The sequence below is a fragment of the Aedes albopictus genome, chromosome 3 (assembly GCF_035046485.1).
Source record: "Aedes albopictus strain Foshan chromosome 3, AalbF5, whole genome shotgun sequence".
Taxonomy (NCBI): Eukaryota; Metazoa; Arthropoda; class Insecta; order Diptera; family Culicidae; genus Aedes; species Aedes albopictus.
Genome location: NC_085138.1, coordinates 33,005,102 through 33,028,584, shown reverse-complemented (window position 1 = coordinate 33,028,584; position 23,483 = coordinate 33,005,102). Strand labels below are relative to the sequence as shown.

Genomic DNA, 23,483 nt, shown 5'->3' with positions numbered 1-23,483 from the left:
AAAGAATTCCCCGAAAATTCCTCCAGAATGTCCCCCAGGAGATCATCTGCAGTAATTCATCCAGAAGTTCTCCAGTTCTTCCTCCAAGAGATTATCAGGAATTCCTTCGAAGTTTCCCGGAAATCCTCGCGAGAGTTCCCCGAGAATTTCTCCAGGAGTTCCCCGGGAATTGTTCCGAAAATTCCTCCAGGGATTTCACAGGAAATCATCTAGAAATTATCAGGTGACTCCTCCAGGAAATCCCCGATAAAACTTCCGGGAGTTCCCTGGGAATGCCTCCAAAAGTTTCCCGTTAATTCCCGTACATCCAGGAGTTCCCCGGAAAATCTTCCAGGAGTTCATCTAGAATTCATCAAGAGGATTTTCGAGAATTTCTGCAGGAGTTCCCCGTGAATTCTTGTAGAAGTTCCACGGGAATTCCTGCAGAAGTTTTCCTGGAATCCCCCAATGAGTTTCCAGGAAATTCCTCCAGGAGTTTCCCAGGAACTTATCTAAAATTACCTCGGGAATTCCACCAGAAGTTCACCAATAATTCTACCATTCATTCTCCAGGAAATTCTCATGCAATTCTTCCAGAATTCCTGCAGGACTTCTCCGGGATTCCTGGAGGAATTTCCCGGAGGAATCTCCGAAGGACTTTCTGGAGCAATCACCACAGCATCTTCTGGAGCAAATCTCCAGAAATTTCTTCTGAGATTTCTCCAATAATTCTTCCGAGATTCCTCCAGAGATTCCTAAAAAACTCCTCCGGAGATTCCTCCAGGTATTCCTCCGGAGATTCCTCCAATAATTCCTCTGGAGATTCCTACAGGAATTCCTCCAGGAATTCCTCCGGAGATTTCTCCGGGAATTGCACCGGAGATTCCTACGGAGGAAATCCTGGAGGAATCACCGGAGGAACCTCCGGAGGAATGCCGGGAGGAACCTCCGGAGGAATGCCGGGAGGAACCTCCGGAGGAATGCCGGGAGGAACCTCCGGAGGAATGCCGGGAGTAACCTCCGGAGGAATGCCGGGAGTAACCTCCGGAGGAATGCCGGGAGTAACCTCCGGAGGAATGCCGGGAGTAACCTCCGGAGGAATGCCGGGAGTAACCTCCGGAGGAATGCCGGGAGTAACCTCCGGAGGAATGCCAGGAGGAACCTCCGGAGGAATGCCGGGAGGAACCTCCGGAGGAATGCCGGGAGGAACCTCCGGAGGAATGCCGGGAGGAACCTCCGGAGGAATTCCGGGAGGAATCTTTTGAGGAATTCCTGGAGGAATCTCCGGAGGAATTCCTGGAGGAATCTCCGGAGGAATTCCTGGAGGAATCTCCGGAGGAATTCCTGGAGGAATCTCCGGAGGAATTCCTGGAGGAATCTCCGGAGGAATTCCTGGAGGAATCTCCGGAGGAATTCCTGGAGGAATCTCCGGAGGAATTCCTGGAGGAATCTCCGGAGGAATTCCTGGAGGAATCTCCGGAGGAATTCCTGGAGGAATCTCCGGAGGAATTCCTGGAGGAATCTCCGGAGGAATTCCTGGAGGAATCTCCGGAGGAATTCCTGGAGGAATCTCCGGAGGAATTCCTGGAGGAATCTCCGGAGGAATTCCTGGAGGAATCTCCGGAGGAATTCCTGGAGGAATCTCCGGAGGAATTCCTGGAGGAATCTCCGGAGGAATTCCTGGAGGAATCTCCGGAGGAATTCCTGGAGGAATCTCCGGAGGAATTCCTGGAGGAATCTCCGGAGGAATTCCTGGAGGAATCTCCGGAGGAATTCCTGGAGGAATCTCCGGAGGAATTCCTGGAGGAATCTCCGGAGGAATTCCTGGAGGAATCTCCGGAGGAATTCCTGGAGGAATCTCCGGAGGAATTCCTGGAGGAATCTCCGGAGGAATTCCTGGAGGAATCTCCGGAGGAATTCCTGGAGGAATCTCCGGAGGAATTCCTGGAGGAATCTCCGGAGGAATTCCTGGAGGAATCTCCGGAGGAATTCCTGGAGGAATCTCCGGAGGAATTCCTGGAGGAATCTCCGGAGGAATTCCTGGAGGAATCTCCGGAGGAATTCCTGGAGGAATCTCCGGAGGAATTCCTGGAGGAATCTCCGGAGGAATTCCTGGAGGAATCTCCGGAGGAATTCCTGGAGGAATCTCCGGAGGAATTCCTGGAGGAATCTCCGGAGGAATTCCTGGAGGAATCTCCGGAGGAATTCCTGGAGGAATCTCCGGAGGAATTCCTGGAGGAATCTCCGGAGGAATTCCTGGAGGAATCTCCGGAGGAATTCCTGGAGGAATCTCCGGAGGAATTCCTGGAGGAATCTCCGGAGGAATTCCTGGAGGAATCTCCGGAGGAATTCCTGGAGGAATCTCCGGAGGAATTCCTGGAGGAATCTCCGGAGGAATTCCTGGAGGAATCTCCGGAGGAATTCCTGGAGGAATCTCCGGAGGAATTCCTGGAGGAATCTCCGGAGGAATTCCTGGAGGAATCTCCGGAGGAATTCCTGGAGGAATCTCCGGAGGAATTCCTGGAGGAATCTCCGGAGGAATTCCTGGAGGAATCTCCGGAGGAATTCCTGGAGGAATCTCCGGAGGAATTCCTGGAGGAATCTCCGGAGGAATTCCTGGAGGAATCTCCGGAGGAATTCCTGGAGGAATCTCCGGAGGAATTCCTGGAGGAATCTCCGGAGGAATTCCTGGAGGAATCTCCGGAGGAATTCCTGGAGGAATCTCCGGAGGAATTCCTGGAGGAATCTCCGGAGGAATTCCTGGAGGAATCTCCGGAGGAATTCCTGGAGGAATCTCCGGAGGAATTCCTGGAGGAATCTCCGGAGGAATTCCTGGAGGAATCTCCGGAGGAATTCCTGGAGGAATCTCCGGAGGAATTCCTGGAGGAATCTCCGGAGGAATTCCTGGAGGAATCTCCGGAGGAATTCCTGGAGGAATCTCCGGAGGAATTCCTGGAGGAATCTCCGGAGGAATTCCTGGAGGAATCTCCGGAGGAATTCCTGGAGGAATCTCCGGAGGATTTCCTGGAGGAATCTCCGGAGGAATTCCTGGAGGAATCTCCGGAGGAATTCCTGGAGGAATCTCCGGAGGAATTCCTGGAGGAATCTCCGGAGGAATTCCTGGAGGAATCTCCGGAGGAATTCCTGGAGGAATCTCCGGAGGAATTCCTGGAGGAATCTCCGGAGGAATTCCTGGAGGAATCTCCGGAGGAATTCCTGGAGGAATCTCCGGAGGAATTCCTGGAGGAATCTCCGGAGGAATTCCTGGAGGAATCTCCGGAGGAATTCCTGGAGGAATCTCCGGAGGAATTCCTGGAGGAATCTCCGGAGGAATTCCTGGAGGAATCTCCGGAGGAATTCCTGGAGGAATCTCCGGAGGAATTCCTGGAGGAATCTCCGGAGGAATTCCTGGAGGAATCTCCGGAGGAATTCCTGGAGGAATCTCCGGAGGAATTCCTGGAGGAATCTCCGGAGGAATTCCTGGAGGAATCTCCGGAGGAATTCCTGGAGGAATCTCCGGAGGAATTCCTGGAGGAATCTCCGGAGGAATTCCTGGAGGAATCTCCGGAGGAATTCCTGGAGGAATCTCCGGAGGAATTCCTGGAGGAATCTCCGGAGGAATTCCTGGAGGAATCTCCGGAGGAATTCCTGGAGGAATCTCCGGAGGAATTCCTGGAGGAATCTCCGGAGGAATTCCTGGAGGAATCTCCGGAGGAATTCCTGGAGGAATCTCCGGAGGAATTCCTGGAGGAATCTCCGGAGGAATTCCTGGAGGAATCTCCGGAGGAATTCCTGGAGGAATCTCCGGAGGAATTCCTGGAGGAATCTCCGGAGGAATTCCTAGAGGAATCTCCGGAGGAATTCCTAGAGGAATCTCCGGAGGAATTCCTAGAGGAATCTCCGGAGGAATTCCTAGAGGAATCTCCGGAGGAATTCCTAGAGGAATCTCCGGAGGAATTCCTAGAGGAATCTCCGGAGGAATTCCTAGAGGAATCTCCGGAAGAATTCCTGGAGGAATCTCCGGAGGAATTCCTGGAGGAATCCCCGGAGGAATTCCTGGAGGAATCCCCGGAGGAATTCCTGGAGGAATCCCCGGAGGAATTCCTGGAGGAATCCCCGGAGGAATTCCTGGAGGAATCCCCGGAGGAATTCCTGGAGGAATCCCCGGAGGAATTCCTGGAGGAATCCCCGGAGGAATTCCTGGAGAAATCTCCGGAGGAATTCCTGGAGAAATCTCCGGAGGAATTCCTGGAGGAATCTCCGGAGGAATTCCTGGAGGAATCTCCGGAGGAATTCCTGGAGGAATCTCCGGAGGAATTCCTGGAGGAATCTCCGGAGGAATTCCTGGAGGAATCTCCGGAGGAATTCCTGGAGGAATCTCCGGAGGAATTCCTGGAGGAATCTCCGGAGGAATTCCTGGAGGAATCTCCGGAGGAATTCCTGGAGGAATCTCCGGAGGAATTCCTGGAGGAATCTCCGGAGGAATTCCTGGAGGAATCTCCGGAGGAATTCCTGGAGGAATCTCCGGAGGAATTCCTGGAGGAATCTCCGGAGGAATTCCTGAAGGAATCTCCGGAGGAATTCCTGAAGGAATCTCCGGAGGAATTCCTGGAGGAATCTCCGGAGGAATTCCTGGAGGAATCTCCGGAGGAATTCCTGGAGGAATCTCCGGAGGAATTCCTGGAGGAATCTCCGGAGGAATTCCTGGAGGAATCTCCGGAGGAATTCCTGGAGGAATCTCCGGAGGAATTCCTGGAGGAATCTCCGGAGGAATTCCTGGAGGAATCTCCGGAGGAATTCCTGGAGGAATCTCCGGAGGAATTCCTAGAGGAATCTCCAGAGGAATTCCTAGAGGAATCTCCGGAGGAATTCCTGGGGGAATCTCCGGAGGAATTCCTGAAGGAACCCCCGAGGAATTCCTGGAGGAATCTGCAAAGAAATTACTGCAGGAATCTCCGGAGGAATTCCGGGAGGAATCTCCGGAGGAATTCCGGGAGGAATCTCCGGAGGAATTCCGGGAGGAATCTCCGGAGGAATTCCGGGAGGAATCTCCGGAGGAATTCCGGGAGGAATCTCCGGAGGAATTCCGGGAGGAATCTCCGGAGGAATTCCGGGAGGAATCTCCGGAGGAATTCCGGGAGGAATCTCCGGAGGAATTCCGGGAGGAATCTCCGGAGGAATTCCGGGAGGAATCTCCGGAGGAATTCCGGGAGGAATCTCCGGAGGAATTCCGGGAGGAATCTCCGGAGGAATTCCGGGAGGAATCTCCGGAGGAATTCCGGGAGGAATCTCCGGAGGAATTCCTGGAGGAATCTCCGGAGTAATTCCTGCAGGAATCTCCGGAGGAATTCCTGCAGGAATCTCCGGAGGAATTCCTGCAGGAATCTCCGGAGGAATTCCTGCAGGAATCTCCGGAGGAATTCCTGCAGGAATCTCCGGAGGAATTCCTGGAGGAATCTCCAGAGGAATTCCTGGAGGAATCTCCGGAGGAATTCCTGGAGGAATCTCCGGAGGAATTCCTGGAGGAATCTCCGGAGGAATTCCTGGAGGAATCTCCGGAGGAATTCCTGGAGGAATCTCCGGAGGAATTCCTGGAGGAATCTCCGGAGGAATTCCTGGAGGAATCTCCGGAGAATTCCAGAAGGAATTTCTGGAGGAATCTCTGAAGAAATCTCCGATGGAATTCCTGGAAGAATCTCCGGAGGAATTTCTGGTGGAATCTTTGGAGGAATTATTGTAGAAATCTCCCTGAAGCCACTCCGGGTGTAATCTTAAAAGAAAAATCTTGGAGAAGTACCAGAAGAAATTATGAGAGGAACCCATAAAGTTGCTCCTAGAGGGGACCTAGAAGAAGCTTCTGGAGGAATCCTGGAAGAAGTTGCTGGAGAAATCCCAAAAGTAATTCTTTGAGGACTCATATAAGAAACGCCCAGAGAAAACCTCGAGGAATCCAATATAGTTCTATTAAAAAAACTGCTAGAGAAATCTTAGAAGGAACTCTTGGAATGATCCCGGAACGAATGCCTACGGGAATCTCTGAATAAGTATCTGAGAGAACCCCGGAAAAAAAATACTAGAGAAATCCTGGTTGAAATTATTGAAGAATGGTTCAAAAAAAAAAACTCCTGGTAGAATCTTAGAGAACCCTGAAGGAACTCCTAGAAGATCCTACCTATGCTATTAAATCCTGGAAAAAAACATTAAAAGGAACTCATGAAGGGATTTTTTGCAGAACGTCTAATGAAAATTTCAGAGACATTTTATGAGAATCTTCTGGTGGATTTTCCGGGGAAACACCTGGAAGACTTTCAAGAGGATATTCTGCGAAATCCCAAAGAAGACCTTCGTACGAAATGCCAGAAGATTTATCACAAACAATCCTTTGTGGATTCTCCATTAAATTTCCATAAAATTCCCCGAGAAGCTTTGTCCCAGTATTTCTTCAAGAACTCCAAAAAGCAACCGCCAGAGTCCCAGCAGAATTCCTTCCACCGTAGTCCGAACCCTTAAATTGCAGAATTTATAATTATTATCAATCCATTTATAATTAGTATCTATCCATAGCTCAGAGAATATCTCAGGAGAAATCCCGTGCGAGTACTCTCAAGTTGACTAAGACAATCCGGAGATAATCCCAAGAAAAACTCATGGACAAATTTGTAGAAAGAAATTTCGGGTGAAATCTAGCTAGGAGCTCCGGAAGGAATCCAGAAATTCACTGGTGGAAAAATGGCAGGCATAACTCTAGTATGGCATTTCGGGGTGAACTCTAAGCGAAATCCCGGAAGAGATGCCTCGAGAAAATTCTGCGAAAAAGAACTTAAATTTATAACATTCAACCAGAACATATGAAATCCAGATATCCAGAGAACCTGTTTGCATCTAGAAACCAATTATAAAACGGTTTTTAATTAAAGCCATGATTATAGCGTATTTTACTGGAAATTACTATTGAAGTTTCGCCTAACATGCCGCCAAGGTTTTTGTTAGATTTTACATTAGAAAAATCTTGAGGAAGTTTCACAAGCTCCTCTAACAATTCTGTAAAAAATAATTTTGAATATTCGGTACCTACATTCATAATTAATTCCTGTATACATTTCACCATGCTTTGTCCAGAAACTCTGGGCTGGGATCTTCATAAGAATTGTTAGGTATCATAAGAATTGTTAGGTAGGTTAGGCTTGATCCAGGAATACCGAGAAACCGCCAAAGTAATACATACAGGTGATGCCTATCTAGAATTCATCATAGCGGACAGTTACTTACCTACTATTCATATGGCAAAGAGGTGCAACGAAATCCAACACATACACTCGTCCAGTCCCGCTTTGCGCTATAGGTCTGCTGACTATCTCGCTGGGCTACCGAGACGAGCTGGCCTCTGCTTCCTGCTTCACGTTCTTTTCTGCTGGTGTTGCGCTGCTGCTGCTAGAGCTCCAAGCGTATACTCCAACTCAACCTTTAATTCCACACAACGATACACACAAACTCACAAGCACAATATTTTCTGAACCGAAACACAAGAGCTGCACCCCGCAGCCAGCACCAATCGCCTCGCCGTTACTTCTTTCTTGCTTGCGACACAGACCTTTTTCCACCACCGACCAACGATGGAATTCGACGTAAATTTTCACAACAAAAAATAACCCGTCCTTTCGGATATGAGTCACTCGCGCAGCGAACTAAAGTTTACCTCCCCGGAAATGGCTTACGAAACCGAAACGGAGGCAAACGGAACCGAAACCAACAACGACGGGTGGTGAGGTGCCACACGGGAAACTGGACCGAAATTCCGCGACTAAATTTGGTGCACAAAATGTACGAGAAGCTGTGTGTGCGATTACGCGACCGTCATCCCGCGATGCACCATTTTCTGTGGAACAATGAAACTCAACTGGCCAGGCGGAGCGCGAGCGGACCGAAGAACTGACATGACAGGCGAACGAAACGGATTAAGCTCGCTCTCTCGCAACACAATAACGGCGCGTTAGCTCTCGAGCCAACCGTTATGATGGGGTGTAGGACAGTCCGCACACAGAAAATAGGGCATTGCATGAAATTCACTCCGCTTTCGCAGAAATTTTGTAAACAACAAGGTCAATAAATGTCAAAATCCAATGCAAAATCAAAACAGTGCGGTGCCCTTTAGCAACTTTTGAAGCAGCCGTTGCTTTCTTTGGGAGCTTAAACTGTAAATTCAACTTTTATTATTTAATATTTCACTATCATGGTCCACTGCACGAATTTGTACTGGCCTTACTCTCACAGAAAATTCGACGTTTGAGCGGTGCCGACCAGTGAATTAAAATTCAACCATCGCACAACAATAATGACAATGTCGCAATCTGTATTTGTTGCGACAATCCACCCAATGCGACATAAGTTTATCCCAACTTGAAAATATTAGGATAAACATCGTACACCACGAGTTTATAGAGATGTTTAAGCCTTGCATTGCGATTTTCGAACGATAACTTCGAGTCGGTAAATACTGCAGCTCTGATGAAGCTCTATCATCAAACAGTTTTGACTTTGGGTTAGTACATAATTATTGATTATTCTTCTAGTTGTAAAGTACGCAACAAATTCAGCTTCCGTTTTGTCTGCAACAAAAAATTTCGAGATCAGTAATCGTGGGGCCTTCTTTGTTGCTTGTTTTGTGCCTCTTTTGGCTGACAATTCTCTTCATTGGTGCCGACACCTCTCAAACGTTAAATTTCGTGTGAGAGTAAGGAGGCCAGTATGAATTCGTGCAGTAGACCATTGATCTAAATGACTACTCGCTCTTTAGACTTTTTTCGTCTCATGACAGACTACGATATTGAGCCAAATGGACTGAGTCATGCTCAAGACGAATCGTACATTTATCCAACGAGGCTTGCCAAGTTGGAAGAATACGAAGAGTGCCTAAGTGGAGCGGACCTGGTGTGGTGGTTAGAACACAAGACTATCACGCCGAGGACCTGGGATCGAATCCCACTCCCGACATACTCACAAAATGTTGGTTCTTCCTTCGGAAGGAAAGTAAAGCGTGGGTTCCGAGATAAACTAGCCTAGGGTTAAAAATCTCATTAAAAGAGACAAAAAAAAGAAGAGTGCTGAAAAAAAACGATTTTTGCAAAATTTAATGCCTGTGTAATTATCCCAGGATTGTGTCATTCGGGTTATTCACGGTGATTACTTTCGGGGTATTCGTTTTCGGGCAAGTGCTTTTCGGGGTAATGACATGCGAGGGAGTGTTTGATCGTAACTATCCTACCCCTCGATTCGTTTGTTTATTAACGGATTGCCGAAGGTTACCGAAGTTTGACAGTTTGCGTTTAAAGGGCTTGATTTGTTTTGTTATTATTGCATTAGATTTTTTTCGCACGGTTTCTATTAGAATCCTTATCATTAAATTCTATCAAAAAAGTGAAATAATAAGACTTAGTCTAAAAAAAAGGATCAGGTTACGTGCTGGCAAGTTATACGTTGCAAGTAAACAATGTCCGCAGAATGGTAAGTCAAACACCGGCATCATGTCGTTTCTGTTGCTATGATAAGGCTTCCTTCTTTTCAGGAGATGCATCCGGCGCAACCAGGACGAATGTCGCCGCTATCTGGACCAATTCAAAGTGTTCGATCATCCGCTGAAGCAGTCCACTATCACCGTGTTGGAAAGCAAGGGCACCCGAATGAAATCGTCCAATAGCAACTTCAGTGAAAGTAACAGTGGTTCGTCATCGACCATTTCGCTGGATCCGCTCAGTTTGGCCCTGGATGGGTCCGATCCATTGAGTCAATTTGCCCGGCAGGATTCCGCTCAGGATCCGCTGTCGCAGATGGCCGCTGAGTTTGAAGGGGGTTTGAGTGTGTCTTCGGGCGCTTCTAAGTCGAAAAAGAAGGAGATTACCAATTTGTTGGAGATGGATTTGATCGAACCGTGGGCCGGAAGGAGAGGAGCTATTCTGAACAAGTATACTACCAACGAGAAGTTGTCCATTGTGACCAGCTTCCTGAATGGGGGCGAAACCATCAAATCGCAAACGACCATGTCCGAGAAGGTCAAGCATCGGTTGGAGCAGCTGGACGAGTTTGAGGAGGGGACCGTTCGGCAGATGCTGGATCTGTCCCAGCAGGAATATGTGATAAAGATTGAGCAGCTGAATCACGAGCTCGTCCAGGCGTGGAACACCGACCAGCGGGTCAAGGCACTGAAGATTGCGATTCAATGCTCGAAATTGTTGGCGGACACGTCGGTCATCCAGTTTTATCCGTCGAAGTTTGTGCTGATAACGGACATATTGGACATTTTCGGGAAGTTGGTCTACGAACGATTGTTGATCAAGTCTGGGGAATCGGCTAAACCGGGACACAGGGGACCGGTTGGTTTGCCGGAAAACTTCACCCCGGATATGGTGCCCGAGTCGGCCAAGGAAACGTGCCAGAACTGGTTCTACAAGATAGCGTCCATACGGGAACTGTTGCCAAGGTAATTTCCCTTTACAAAGGTGGTTTCCCAAAATATGGGTCGTGTTCACCACTAGCCACAAAATGTTTTTATGGTTTAATTATTTGATTTGATTTTAAATTTTACGATTCTTATTTTCAGATTGTACGTCGAAATGGCCATACTCAAGAGCTACCGATTCCTGACGGCCAACGAATTCAGTTCCATTCTGATGCGATTGACTCACATGATTCGAGGTGTTGGTGACCCGCTGGTGAACATTTACGCTCGATGCTATCTCTGCCGGGTGGGAATGGCCATCACAACCAACCGTGACTATATTAAGGAGAATCTAAACGATGTCCTCACGATTTACCATACCATCCTAAACGGAGGCATCCGAGCGGAAATCGCCAAACACCGGATAACCCTGAACGGGTACATATCGCTGTTCCTTCCTGCTCTGGATTGGCTCATGCAGGGCGTCACGATCCTCAGTACCGATGCCGAGTTGGACGATGTCCTGAAGCGCTGTCGTGACAAAAAGCACCCGGCCCTGCTTATGCAATCGATAATGCAATCTTTCCGGCCGGACTTCATCGCACTGCGAGCGGTTCCGTTTGTGGAGATTTTGTCCACCGTCTCGGTGGAGGGATCATCGCGGGGGCACCTGCTGCGAATTTTGGGCGGCATTCTAAGCCAGACAGCGCCACCAACCGAGCAGAGGGCTTTGGTTTTGAATGCAGCCTGGCGTACCATTAGCGGAATGGGGAACACGGAGGAGTACATTCAGTGCGCCGAGATGTGGTCCCAGTACACCAGTCAGCATTTTGGGGTGAGTATCCTATTTTTGGAGCGGTTTATGTCGTTGATGGCCTGTTTACGTATTTGCTATTAATGCTTAACAGTATTATCCTTACTATTGTCACCAAAATTGTAAAATGTAAAAACCTTATTGTATGCAGACGACATCCTAATAATGGTAACAGGAGAAGTCAAATACAAAGTTAGAACACTACTGCAAAAAACAGTACAATTAGAGTATACAAATGGGCACCATTTGAGAGGATTTACCATTGCCCCACACAAATCAAAAATACTACACATATGCAACAAATACAAGCATAGCAAAAAGATCCCAGACATCGTGATAGAGGACCAAAAGGTCCCACAAGTGAACTACGCAAAGTTACTTGGAGTAACTTTTGACTGCAGACTAGATTTCAAACAACACTTCAAAGAAGTAAGAAAAGAGATCACCAACAAATGCAATATGATCAAAGTAAATAATAGGTGGAAGATACAAAGGAGCGAATAGAGGCACCATGCTCAACATATTCAACCCCCTAGTACTATCCAAAATACTGTATGGCGCTCATTTCTACTCGGAAGGAGCACAACAAAATTGGAAAACAATGGAACCATGGTGCAAATAGCCCGAGCAGGGAATGAGAACTAATTGAAAACAAATTGAGTTATTTAGATATCACGAATTTTGATAACAAAGTGAGTTTTCATTTTGTATGACTTAAGTGTTAACATAACAAAAATGATAACAAAATAATGTACTGGAATATCTAATTGAAATCAGAATGAGTTCTCATTGATAACAAATTGATATCTCATTTTGTTATCTACATTTTACGACTTGATATCATACGCAGTTCTCAGGGAGTTATCAAATTTAAAGGGTAATAACTAAAAATTAATAACAAATTTAGTATTCATTTTGATATTTTATTAGGCATTAATTTACATGAATAAGTAAAAATTTAAATTAGATTTTATTTTAAATTTAGAAGAATCTCGTGATTGAAAACTTGTTTTGTTTGATACGATATTCAGAATATGGCACCTATTGATGGTGTATTAGGTATAGGAAAATAGCGTGACAGAGGGGGGAGGGGGGGTCTAGAAATCCCGAAAAACGATGGACGTAATAAATGAATCTTCCCTTATCAGAATATGGCACCTATTGATGGCGTATACTATAGTATTATCGATTGTAACAATAGAGTTAATAAACTTTTAAGTTTATTACCTCTATTATTGTAACATTAACATTTCATCAACAGTCATTTCTAACTTGGAGCCTAAACGAAGAAAAGTTGTATGGAAATCGGATATGATATCCTCATACACGGAGATAAATCAGGCTGGTTTGAAACAACAAACGCGTTTGTTGATTTCTTTAATTAAAAAATAGTTATTACTACTCGGAGTTTCGTTGACCCAAACCAACTTCTTTGGTTTGTAATCAACTACAAAATTAGTTGTTTCTACTAACCACAAATAAACTCAACGGTGCCGGTGGTAGAATCAAACTACTAAATTTGTTGTTTTCGAACAAGAGCGTAGTTTGTTTTTACTAAAATTTAGGTTGTTTATATTTGATGAGCTATCAAAGAATCAAACCAAAATATTAAATTAGTTCTACTAATGCTGCCGGTTGAATTAACTAATATGTTTGTTGGAGAAATAACAACCGGCATTTTGATTCATAACAAACTAATATTTTGGTTTGTTGCAACTTTGTCGCGTCGACAGCGTTCTCTATTCGTTGGTTTTTTTTTGTCTTTTGTTTTTGCTGTATGGAAGACCTTCCACATTTTTCACAGCTCCGACAAAAATTAGAGAGGCTGTTTTAATCTGGTTTGTGAAAAGGGATCTCCCTCGGGATCTCCAGCAAGCAAGTAAGTTTTATATTTTATGTTGTGTTGGAGCTTTTGTTCCAAATCAGATGATTGTTTTCTCCCGTAGGCGCACACTTCAACTGACAATGAGCCCTCGGAGGAGAAAGAGGATCAAAAAAGGAATCCGTTCAGAATGGACATAAAAGAATAATGTCTGCTGGATTATTGATCAGAGTGAAGGAAGTTCATCATGCCTCATTGGTTTAACTGCCTACTCCGAAGAAATTGACCGTAAATAGCTGGACACTGCATCGCGCGAGAGTTCATCAAATAGAAGAGACATAGAAGCAAGTTTATCTGGTGGTCGATTCTATATTTGTCGATGTACTTTCGTGGAACGCAGTGTCCGGCTTACTTTGAGGCTATAGGAGGTTCTCCATGGCGACTAATCTTTATCTTCAGAAGCATGAGCGCAAAAACAACTGCAGAAGGTGTTTCCGGCGAATGGCGCCATTAAAAAAACATTTATGCGTGACCTATTTTCCAAATTTTTTATATGTATTAAGGAATAAAAAGAATAAAAATGCAAATTATTAAATTTATTTTCCTTAAAATGTTTTGAGATAATAATAATAGAGAACGTTCAAAGCAATTTCAACAAACGCGCTGTTCAATTCAAACGGCATTATCGGTTTATTTCAATCCATATATTGGTTATATCAAACTAACAACATTTGTTGAATCAACAAACCGTTTAGTTTGTTTTTTGAATTGTCAAAAGGGAATAACCAACAAAGCAGTAAAATCAAACTAATGTTTGTTGAATTTAACTGGTTGAACCCTAAAAAAAGTTACCTGAAATTGCAGTTTGTTTCAACCGGCGTGGGTAGTAAAATCAAACTCTTACTTCGTTTGTGCCAAATTTGAACTAACATTCCGGTTGAATTAATCCAAAAATCGTTTGTGTTTACTATTATTTTTTTCTCCGTGATAGATATGCAGCATAACTATACCATGATTGAACTTAAAGATTAATGATGGACATTGAAGTGACAAAGAAAAGTAAATTTAGAGTCAAGGGACAACTGCCCTTAACCTTCCGTAACTGGCGCGGTTGACTACCTGCGTCAGCACCACAAAAAAGCGTACAAAAAGCGAGATTTTTCCAACGTGTTGTACAAAATACAACAGCGTGATCGCTCGAGGGTTAATATTTTTGTATAAGTAATTATATTTCAGCTTTTCCTTCTGATTATATGCACTGCAACAAAACAAATGTGGGAGATGTTCACGACATCCCAGAGCCACAGGCATCGGGACTCAAATTGAATGACCTCGAGCAACGAATTGAGTCGCATTCGGCTTCTCAGCTTTTTCCCTCGTTACCCGGGGAAAATGATGACATCGAAAAAATAAGGCATCCGATAGGAAAAATATTTTACTACAATAATTCTATCGGGTATGGCATAATGTCGTTTGACATAGTCTTTTGGCATAATGGCCAAATGGCATAATCTGGCATAATTGTCGATTGGTAAAATGGCCGTTTGGCATAACAATAAGTGAAATGGCATTCATCATTTTCATGTATGATAGATATCTGTGTTATTTTTAAAACTTCAAACATAACGAGATTCATCATTTTGGTACAGATCTACAATGAATCCTTTTTCGCGCGAGAATACTTTATAAATGTAAAATATGTGACCTTAAACAGTAGAATGACCATAAATTACTTCGGTTGGCCATACCTAACTTCATTTGCCTTTAATATAGAATTTAAAAATTTAAAAATATTTGGCAATTGTAGTGAGCACAGATTTTATGTTAAAAAGATTTATAATAACCAAATTTTAGGAACAGTTAATTAATATCAATGATAGGAAGAAGGAATCTAAAATCTCTTAAATTTGACAAAATTGGATTTGTGGCTGAAAAAAAAAAATAATTTGAAATTATCTTTCAATGATAAGTTTTGTGCGCGTTTTGTTCAGTGTACTACTGCTTGCGAAATAAACATCGCATAGCCTGTGGGAAAGCTTTGAGTTGTGCTTTCGAAACGAAAGCTTGTTCGAGTCTGCCTTCGGTTCGGGTGCGATCGCTTGAGTCAGAAAGCAGAAACCGTTAATGGTACCGTCTACCCCCGTTGGTTTGAACGACACCTCATGCAAACCAACGGGGTTTGTTTTTTAATTTGAACTTCTAGTAACCCTGTGGGCATCGAAAAACACACTGCTGGTAACCTTATTTGCTGTTTTGTTTTGATTCTGTGTTCCGTTTCACCCCGTTCCATGGGCAGAATGACGTTTGAGCAATTTTTAGTTTGAACGATGTGCAGATTAGAGAAGGTTAAATTAAAAAGTGTTCAGATTAGATGAGGTCAAACCAACGGGGGTAGACGGTATGACCAACGCATGAATGGAATGGATGCGAATGAGGGATGTGATATGCCTGGTTTACATTGTTCAACTGAAACGAACATTCCACTTGCTTTCTTCTCAAAGATGTTCAATCCAATGGAATGATGTGTTTAGACTGAGCAAATGACTTGAGTGTTCACTTGAATGCTCTTGAATGCATCTCAGTTGAAGCAAGTGTTTACATTGTTCAACTCGTGCGAAGCGTAAGCAAACTGAATTGAATTCATCTCACTGACAGATGACTTGAATTCAGCTCACATGAATCGCGGGTTTAGACGGGGCAAGTGAAACGATTTCGTTTGACTTGAATGGAAAAGTTCAACATGTTCAACTTTCGTTCAAGTCAAGTGAGTTGCTCATGTGAAATGAATGGAGGTGTTTACACGTTTAATTCGCATTCAATTGGGCATTTTCCATTGACTTGAATCAAGTCACTTGCACTGTCTAAACCAGGCAATAGAGTGAGACAGGTACATGGTGGTGCTGAACATGGGTTCGGCACTCGCGTCGGTCAACCGGAATGGTGATTGCCATGAACAGTTGGGGAGTCAGTTTGTTAACGATTTTTGCGTCGGACGGATGTTCGTTTATGAACGGATTTTTCGGTCAGGTTACGATAGAATCGTCGGTTTTTACTGCGGATTGTGCGGAAAATGCTGCGGATACTACATGGCGCAGCCGGTGGGCTTTTTGTTCGTTTTGAATTCAAATTGAATAAGATTGAAAGAGGATGAAAAAATAATGTGTGAACTGTGAAAAAGCCCACCGGCTGCGCCATGTAGTATCCGCAGCATTTTCCGCACAATCCGCAGTAAAAACCGACGGTTCTACCGTAACCTGACCGAAAAATCCGTTCATAAACGAACATCCGTCCGACGCAAAAATCGTTAACAAACTGACTCCCCAACTGTTCATGGCAATCACCATTCCGGTTGACCGACGCGAGTGCCGAACCCATGTTCAGCACCACCATGTACCTGTCTCACTCTATCACATCCCTCATTCGCATCCATTCCATTCATGCGTTGGTCATACCATTAATGCCTGGTTTACATGGAGCAAGTGACTTGATTCAAGTCAATGGAAAATGCCCAATTGAATGCGAATTGAACGTGTAAACACCACCGTTCATCTCAGTTGAGCAACTGACTTGACTTGAACGAAAGTTGAACATGTTCAACTTTTTTGTTCAAGTCAAACGAAATCATCTCACTTGCCCCGTCTGAACACGCGATTCATGTGAGTTGAATTCAAGTCATCTGTCAAATGAGCTGAATTCAATTCAGTTTGCTTACGTACCGCACGAGTTGAACAATGTAAACACTTCCTTCAATTGAGATGCATTCAAGAGCATGCAAGTGGACACACAAGTCATTTGCTCAGTCTAAACACGTCATTCCATTGGATTGAACATGTTTGAGAAGATTGCAACTCACATGCTCGTTTCAATTGAACAGTCTAAACCAGGCTTAACGGTTTCTGCTTTCTGACTCAAGCGATCGCACCCGAACCGAAGGCAGACTTGAACAAGCTTTCGTTTCGAAAGCACAACTCAAAGCTTTCCCACAGGCTATGCGATGTTTATTTCGCAAGCAGTAGTACGCTGAACAAAACGCGCACAAAACTTATCATTGAAAGATAATTTCAAATTATTTTTTTTTTCAGCCACAAATCCAATTTTGTCAAATTTAAGAGATTTTAGATTCCTTCTTCCTATCATTGATATTAATTAACTGTTCCTAAAATTTGGTTATTATAAATCTTTTTAACATAAAATCTGTGCTCACTACAGCAATATGTTTAGATTGAAATAACTGATATCTGGGAACTTTTGTATTCGGGAACGTCCATAAATTACGTCACGCTTTGAGGGGGGAGGGGGGTTCAGCAAAGCGTGACAACCCATACAAAAAATTCAGAGGTCCCATACAAAAAGTGTGACATAGGGGGGAGGGGGTGGTTTGAAAAAGCTCGATTTTTACGTGACGTAATTTATGGACGTTCCCTTCTGGGTAGTTTTGTTCTCTTCGTCATGGAAGGCTTTATGAAACCTGTAGAATTCAAAGCTGGCCTCAAATCTTTCCCAACCAAGCTATACAACCAAGTTTCAGGCAACTTGGCCGATGAGTACCTCCTCATAACGAAGAGAACAAACCTGTCGATAATATCCAGCCACCCTAAAAAACTTACTAAAGTTCAAGCCAATTTAAATCAATAGCATGACCATTACCCAGAATCAGCAAATTATAAATTTTGTGTCAATATGTAAGTAAAATACTCTGGTAGATTTAACAAATATTTTGTGAATATAATAAAGCATATTAAACCTTTTTTGGATTTTTGAAATCAAATCTTGTTATCATTGAGTTTTTGAAATGATAACAAAATGATATCTCAATTTGATATTGAATAAACAATTCGGAAAGACAACTTATTTTGATTTCATTTTGTTATCAATAATAAAATGAGTTATCAATTTGTTATAGGTTTGTTCTCATTCCCTGCTCGGGAGTGGAGCACTATCCGAGCAAAGTCTGAGAGCAAATTGAAAACTAGTTTTGATGTTGTGAAATTGCAAGTTTTGATAACTCAGGTTGTTGTCGGTTTAACGGTTAAAACATCAAAAATGAGAGCAGAAAAATGTTCCTGTGACTGCAAATTGAAAACAATTTCTGCTATCGATGATAGCAAATTGATAACTGTTTTTGGTATCAGTGCAAAAAAAATGAAAAATCTTTAAATGTAGAGTTTTTTGGTTGATATCAAATCATAAATGGAATAATATCCCTAGAATTGCTTTAAGATTTAACACTATTCTAACATTAAATATTTACATTAGTTTAAAATGGCAGCAAACCGAAAACAAAGTTTGAAATCAAATTAAGGTAAAATAAATTGATATCAAAATGTGATATAAATTTGTTGCTGAAAACAAATCATGTTTTCGATTTGCTGTAATTTTGTTGTTGGGCTTTGCTCGGGTACCAATAGAACTCCACATAAGACTTAATACGACCACCAACACGGAGAAAAAATAATAGTAAACACAAACGATTTTTGGATTAATTCAACCGGAATGTTAGTTCAAATTTGGCACAAACGAAGTAAGAGTTTGATTTTACTACCCACGCCGGTTGAAACAAACTGCAATTTCAGGTAACTTTTTTTAGGGTTCAACCAGTTAAATTCAACAAACATTAGTTTGATTTTACTGCTTTGTTGGTTATTCCCTTTTGACAATTCAAAAAACAAACTAAACGGTTTGTTGATTCAACAAATGTTGTTAGTTTGATATAACCAATATATGGATTGAAATAAACCGATAATGCCGTTTGAATTGAACAGCGCGTTTGTTGAAATTGCTTTGAACGTTCTCTATTATTATTATCTCAAAACATTTTAAGGAAAATAAATTTAATAATTTGCATTTTTATTCTTTTTATTCCTTAATACATATAAAAAATTTGGAAAATAGGTCACGCATAAATGTTTTTTTAATGGCGCCATTCGCCGGAAACACCTTCTGCAGTTGTTTTTGCGCTCATGCTTCTGAAGATAAAGATTAGTCGCCATGGAGAACCTCCTATAGCCTCAAAGTAAGCCGGACACTGCGTTCCACGAAAGTACATCGACAAATATAGAATCGACCACCAGATAAACTTGCTTCTATGTCTCTTCTATTTGATGAACTCTCGCGCGATGCAGTGTCCAGCTATTTACGGTCAATTTCTTCGGAGTAGGCAGTTAAACCAATGAGGCATGATGAACTTCCTTCACTCTGATCAATAATCCAGCAGACATTATTCTTTTATGTCCATTCTGAACGGATTCCTTTTTTGATCCTCTTTCTCCTCCGAGGGCTCATTGTCAGTTGAAGTGTGCGCCTACGGGAGAAAACAATCATCTGATTTGGAACAAAAGCTTCAACACAACATAAAATATAAAACTTACTTGCTTGCTGGAGATCCCGAGGGAGATCCCTTTTCACAAACCAGATTAAAACAGCCTCTCTAATTTTTGTCGGAGCTGTGAAAAATGTGGAAGGTCTTCCATACAGCAAAAACAAAAGACAAAAAAAAAACCAACGAATAGAGAACGCTGTCGACGCGACAAAGTTGCAACAAACCAAAATATTAGTTTGTTATGAATCAAAATGCCGGTTGTTATTTCTCCAACAAACATATTAGTTAATTCAACCGGCAGCATTAGTAGAACTAATTTAATATTTTGGTTTGATTCTTTGATAGCTCATCAAATATAAACAACCTAAATTTTAGTAAAAACAAACTACGCTCTTGTTCGCAAACAACAAATTTAGTAGTTTGATTCTACCACCGGCACCGTTGAGTTTATTTGTGGTTAGTAGAAACAACTAATTTTGTAGTTGATTACAAACCAAAGAAGTTGGTTTGGGTCAACGAAACTCCGAGTAGTAATAACTATTTTTTAATTAAAGAAATCAACAAACGCGTTTGTTGTTTCAAACCAGCCTGATTTATCTCCGTGAAGGCAATAAAATGGCTTGAATTACACGATGAAAATGAAGAAGTAGGAAAGCCATTTATTGAAAGGGCTCAATAGAAATAATGAACGAGAGACTATCAAACATAGAGAGAAGACCTAACGCCATGGGTAGAAAATGGTATGAATCCTAAGTAAAGTTCGATACATCCATGACAAAAAAACTAAAAGCGGGACACCAACAAAGAGTGGTACAACAAGTGTTCTTGGAAACGATGAACAAATAAATGTGTACCCAATTCATACAAAAATGTACACCGACAGTTTAGTCAAGGATGACGAAGCTGGGTGTGGAGTACATAATGTAAATCTAGACACACCGATGAAATTAAACCAAATGTGCACAATTTACACAATTTACTAACTGCGACAAAATAGATACCTAATAACGGAGGACAAACAATAATACTTACAGACTCAGCATGCCGCACTAAACAAAGAAAATTCAAATAACCCATGGATTGAAATAACTAAGAATGAAGCAAAAGACAAAAACATAACATTCTGCTGAATATCCAGCTATGTGGGGTATCAAAGGCAACGAAGTAGCGGACTAAATAGCAGAAAAAGCAAGAATTAATGGACTCCCGTACAATAAGGTCCCCACAAACGATGCAATAAAATGGTTCAAGGAAAGAACAGTATGGGCAAATGAATATAACTGGCGAAAATCCAGCACTTTACTTCTCAGACAAAGTAAACCCACCACCATACGGTGGAAAGACAGGAAGAGTAAGAGTACAAGAGTAAGTATCGGACACACTTGGCTCTCTCATGAAAACCTCCTAAACAAGGAACCTCAACCAAAATTCAACTAATTACTGCAATGACACACTTACACTGGACCACTTTATAAGGATGTGCCCACAACACGATGATCTAAGACGAAAGTAAAACATATATGACCTAAGCATTAGTATGGGACACGCTTGTATGGAAAAAATAAATCCTCGCTCCAGTCGACTTTTTAGATCCCATTTAGGTCCCATATGAACTGTATAAAACTTCAGCGCAATCGGTAAAACTATAATTTAGCGCAAGCGATTCAAAGTTTACATAGGATTTACTATGGGAAAAGTTACACTTTCAAACAAAAAATCCCAGAGGTCGCCCCTTGTCTCGTTAATTCAAATCGATCAACGCTTCTTGTAGAAAAATCATTTTTGAAACTTTCCTTCGAAGACCGCAAAACAATTAGATGCTTGTGGAAAAAGTTATTGATTTATTACCAATTAGTGATCCGACGAACGGCTTTTTGTTTTGTTTTATCAGCAGCACTGTAGCTGCTGCCTTGGCTGCTGCTGTTTCTGGGGGTGGTGATGCCTCCCGCCACCCCATGCAGCAACGGCAGCAGCAGTGCTGCTGACCTTTCAAATGGTCCATTCCGACGCGGGAATACTCTTCCATTACCCATCCAAACAATCTAATCCCAACCATCCATTACCACCTAAGGGATCCGTGATCTGGTAATTCATGGAGACCGTGAAGGAAGACTGGGCTGTGGAGGTGATGCAACCCGTCACATTCACAACGCCAATGAAACCCAACTAGCTACCTCCATGTGTACCCACTACCCAGTCTCCGAAGATCCCCCGGCACGGTCTGCACACGGGGAAGGGGTTTTGGCATAACGCCTCCTCAAGGACGACTCTAATGAGCTTAAAACAGGCCCCGTGTCCGAGACTAAATGAATCATCTCATTGCAAGGTACGTTAAAACGTTACTGAACATGGAACTTACTATTGTCAACTAGTTTTAGCACCAAATTCAGAAGTTTCTGAGTTTGTCATGCTATTGTTATTGTCAGCTAAAAAGTGTTTACGTTACGCTAAATTGACGCCAATACTGCTCAGATCTAGCAAATATGTAAACGGGCCATTAATAAGGCTATAGATCGCTAATCCAGGGACGGCAGGTTCGATTCCCGTTCATGTCAGGACAATTTTCTCGACTCCCCGCATAGTATATCATTGTGATCGCTTGACAACATACAAATTCTTGCAATGGCAGGCAAAGAAAGCCCTTCAATTATTAACTGTGGGAGTGTTCAAAGTACACTAAGGGGCTGTTCATAAATCACGTAGACCAAAATTTGGCCATCTCAGAACCCATCCCCCTACCCCGTCGTAGGCTTTTGTCCATACAAAAAATTTTAAATTTGTATGGAGCGTAGACTTAGGCCAGAACCAACCCCCCCTTCTCCCAAAAAGTCTATGTGGTTTATGAACACTGAACAGTCCCTAAGTTGAAGCAAGGCAGGCCAAGTCCCAGTGCAGACATGCAGCCATAAAGAAGAAAAAGAAAACTGATGACACTCATTCGAAGTGTAGTAGTTGCCGGCTAAGAATAGGACTACTAATCCCAATTCAAGGAAACAAGCGACCCGTGCCGAGGAATGAGTAATGCTTTTGAAAAGAACTCGCAGAAGTGGGTGAGGCAGAAGTGAGATGAGTAGCTGCCAGGCGGTTCCCGCAAGGTTAGGCGGTTACTAATCCTGTAAGGCTAATTCTGATAAATTGGACGTCAGCCAGGTGTCACGGAAAGCCGGGGAGGGTGAGCCTGAAAAGACTGGCCTGTCCTGAAGGGGTTGCGGGAACAGGAGGTTGCGACCATTGTTAGTTACTCAGCAACCACAAAGTTGGCGGATCAGGACGAGGACACCCCCCCCCCCTTCCCTTGGACCACAGTTGAGTGGAAGAGGAAAAAAAGTACACCGCTACATAAGAATAAGAGGGCAGGTGCCAAGCACAAGAAGGGCGAGGCGCTCGTCATCAAGACCTCCTCTCCTCTCCTCTTCTTGGCGTAACGTCCTCACTGGGACAAAGCCTGCTTCTCAGCTTAGTGTTCAATGAGCACTTCCACAGTTTTTAACTGAGAGCTTCCTCTGCCAATGACCATTTTGCATGTGTATATCGTGTGGCAGGCACGAAGATACTCTATGCCCAAGGAAGTCAAGGAAATTTCCTTAACGAAAAGATCCTGGACCGACCGGGAATCGAACCCGTCACCCTCAGCATGGTCATGCTGAATACCCGTGCGTTCACCGCCTCGGCTATATGGGCCCTTTACTCATCAAGACCAGACAGTCTGAATAGGGAGCATGCATTAAGTACGTCACGCTAAAATCGGGAATTTTCGACCCCCCCTCTCCCCTTCGTACGGGTTTTTCCTATACTTAATACATTGCTTGTCACACTTTCACAAACCCCCCCTCCCCCCTAGGACCGTGACGTACTTAATGGATGGCCCCATACTCATACTTCTTTAGGGCGATGTGAAGCGACGCCAAGCTCGAGGATCTGTTTGGCTACGGAAGGGTCCGGCAGGGAAACAAGTAACCTTGCTACAGCTACCTGTGGGCTGAAGCTATGCCAACTGACCTTGCATGAGCCACCAGAGGTTTGCTTCGTTTTTTTTTGCAACCAGGACACAAGTCATGGAACTGTAGAGGCCCTGACTGGAGCAAGCTGTGTAGGCGAAGCGGCAGCAAAGGTCATA

At 43.5% G+C, this 23,483-nt stretch overlaps 2 protein-coding genes across 4 annotated transcripts in view; one reads left to right on the top strand and one right to left on the bottom strand.

Annotated features, from left to right (window-relative positions):
* The window catches only part of LOC109419215 (uncharacterized), a 117,264-nt gene extending 109,381 nt beyond the window's left edge, over positions 1–7,883 (bottom strand). For 2 of the 3 annotated variants that reach the window (XM_062859259.1, XM_019693423.3), the window contains exon 1: positions 7,249–7,883. Coding sequence is in view for 1 of the 3 variants with exons in the window: in XM_019693423.3 (XP_019548968.3) it covers positions 7,249–7,259 (11 nt within the window). In the remaining 2 variants the exon portion in view is untranslated. The remainder of the gene's footprint in view (positions 1–7,248) is intronic. The other variant, XM_019693424.3, reaches the window with a different exon arrangement.
* Positions 7,884–9,315: 1,432 nt separating this feature from the next.
* Positions 9,316–23,483, top strand: part of LOC109419213 (VPS35 endosomal protein sorting factor-like) — a 17,427-nt gene continuing 3,259 nt past the window's right edge. The window contains exons 1-3 of the mRNA XM_019693420.3: positions 9,316–9,480; positions 9,542–10,453; positions 10,574–11,246. Coding sequence (XP_019548965.3) covers positions 9,467–9,480; positions 9,542–10,453; positions 10,574–11,246 — 1,599 coding nt within the window. The 5' untranslated portion in view covers positions 9,316–9,466. The remainder of the gene's footprint in view (positions 9,481–9,541; positions 10,454–10,573; positions 11,247–23,483) is intronic.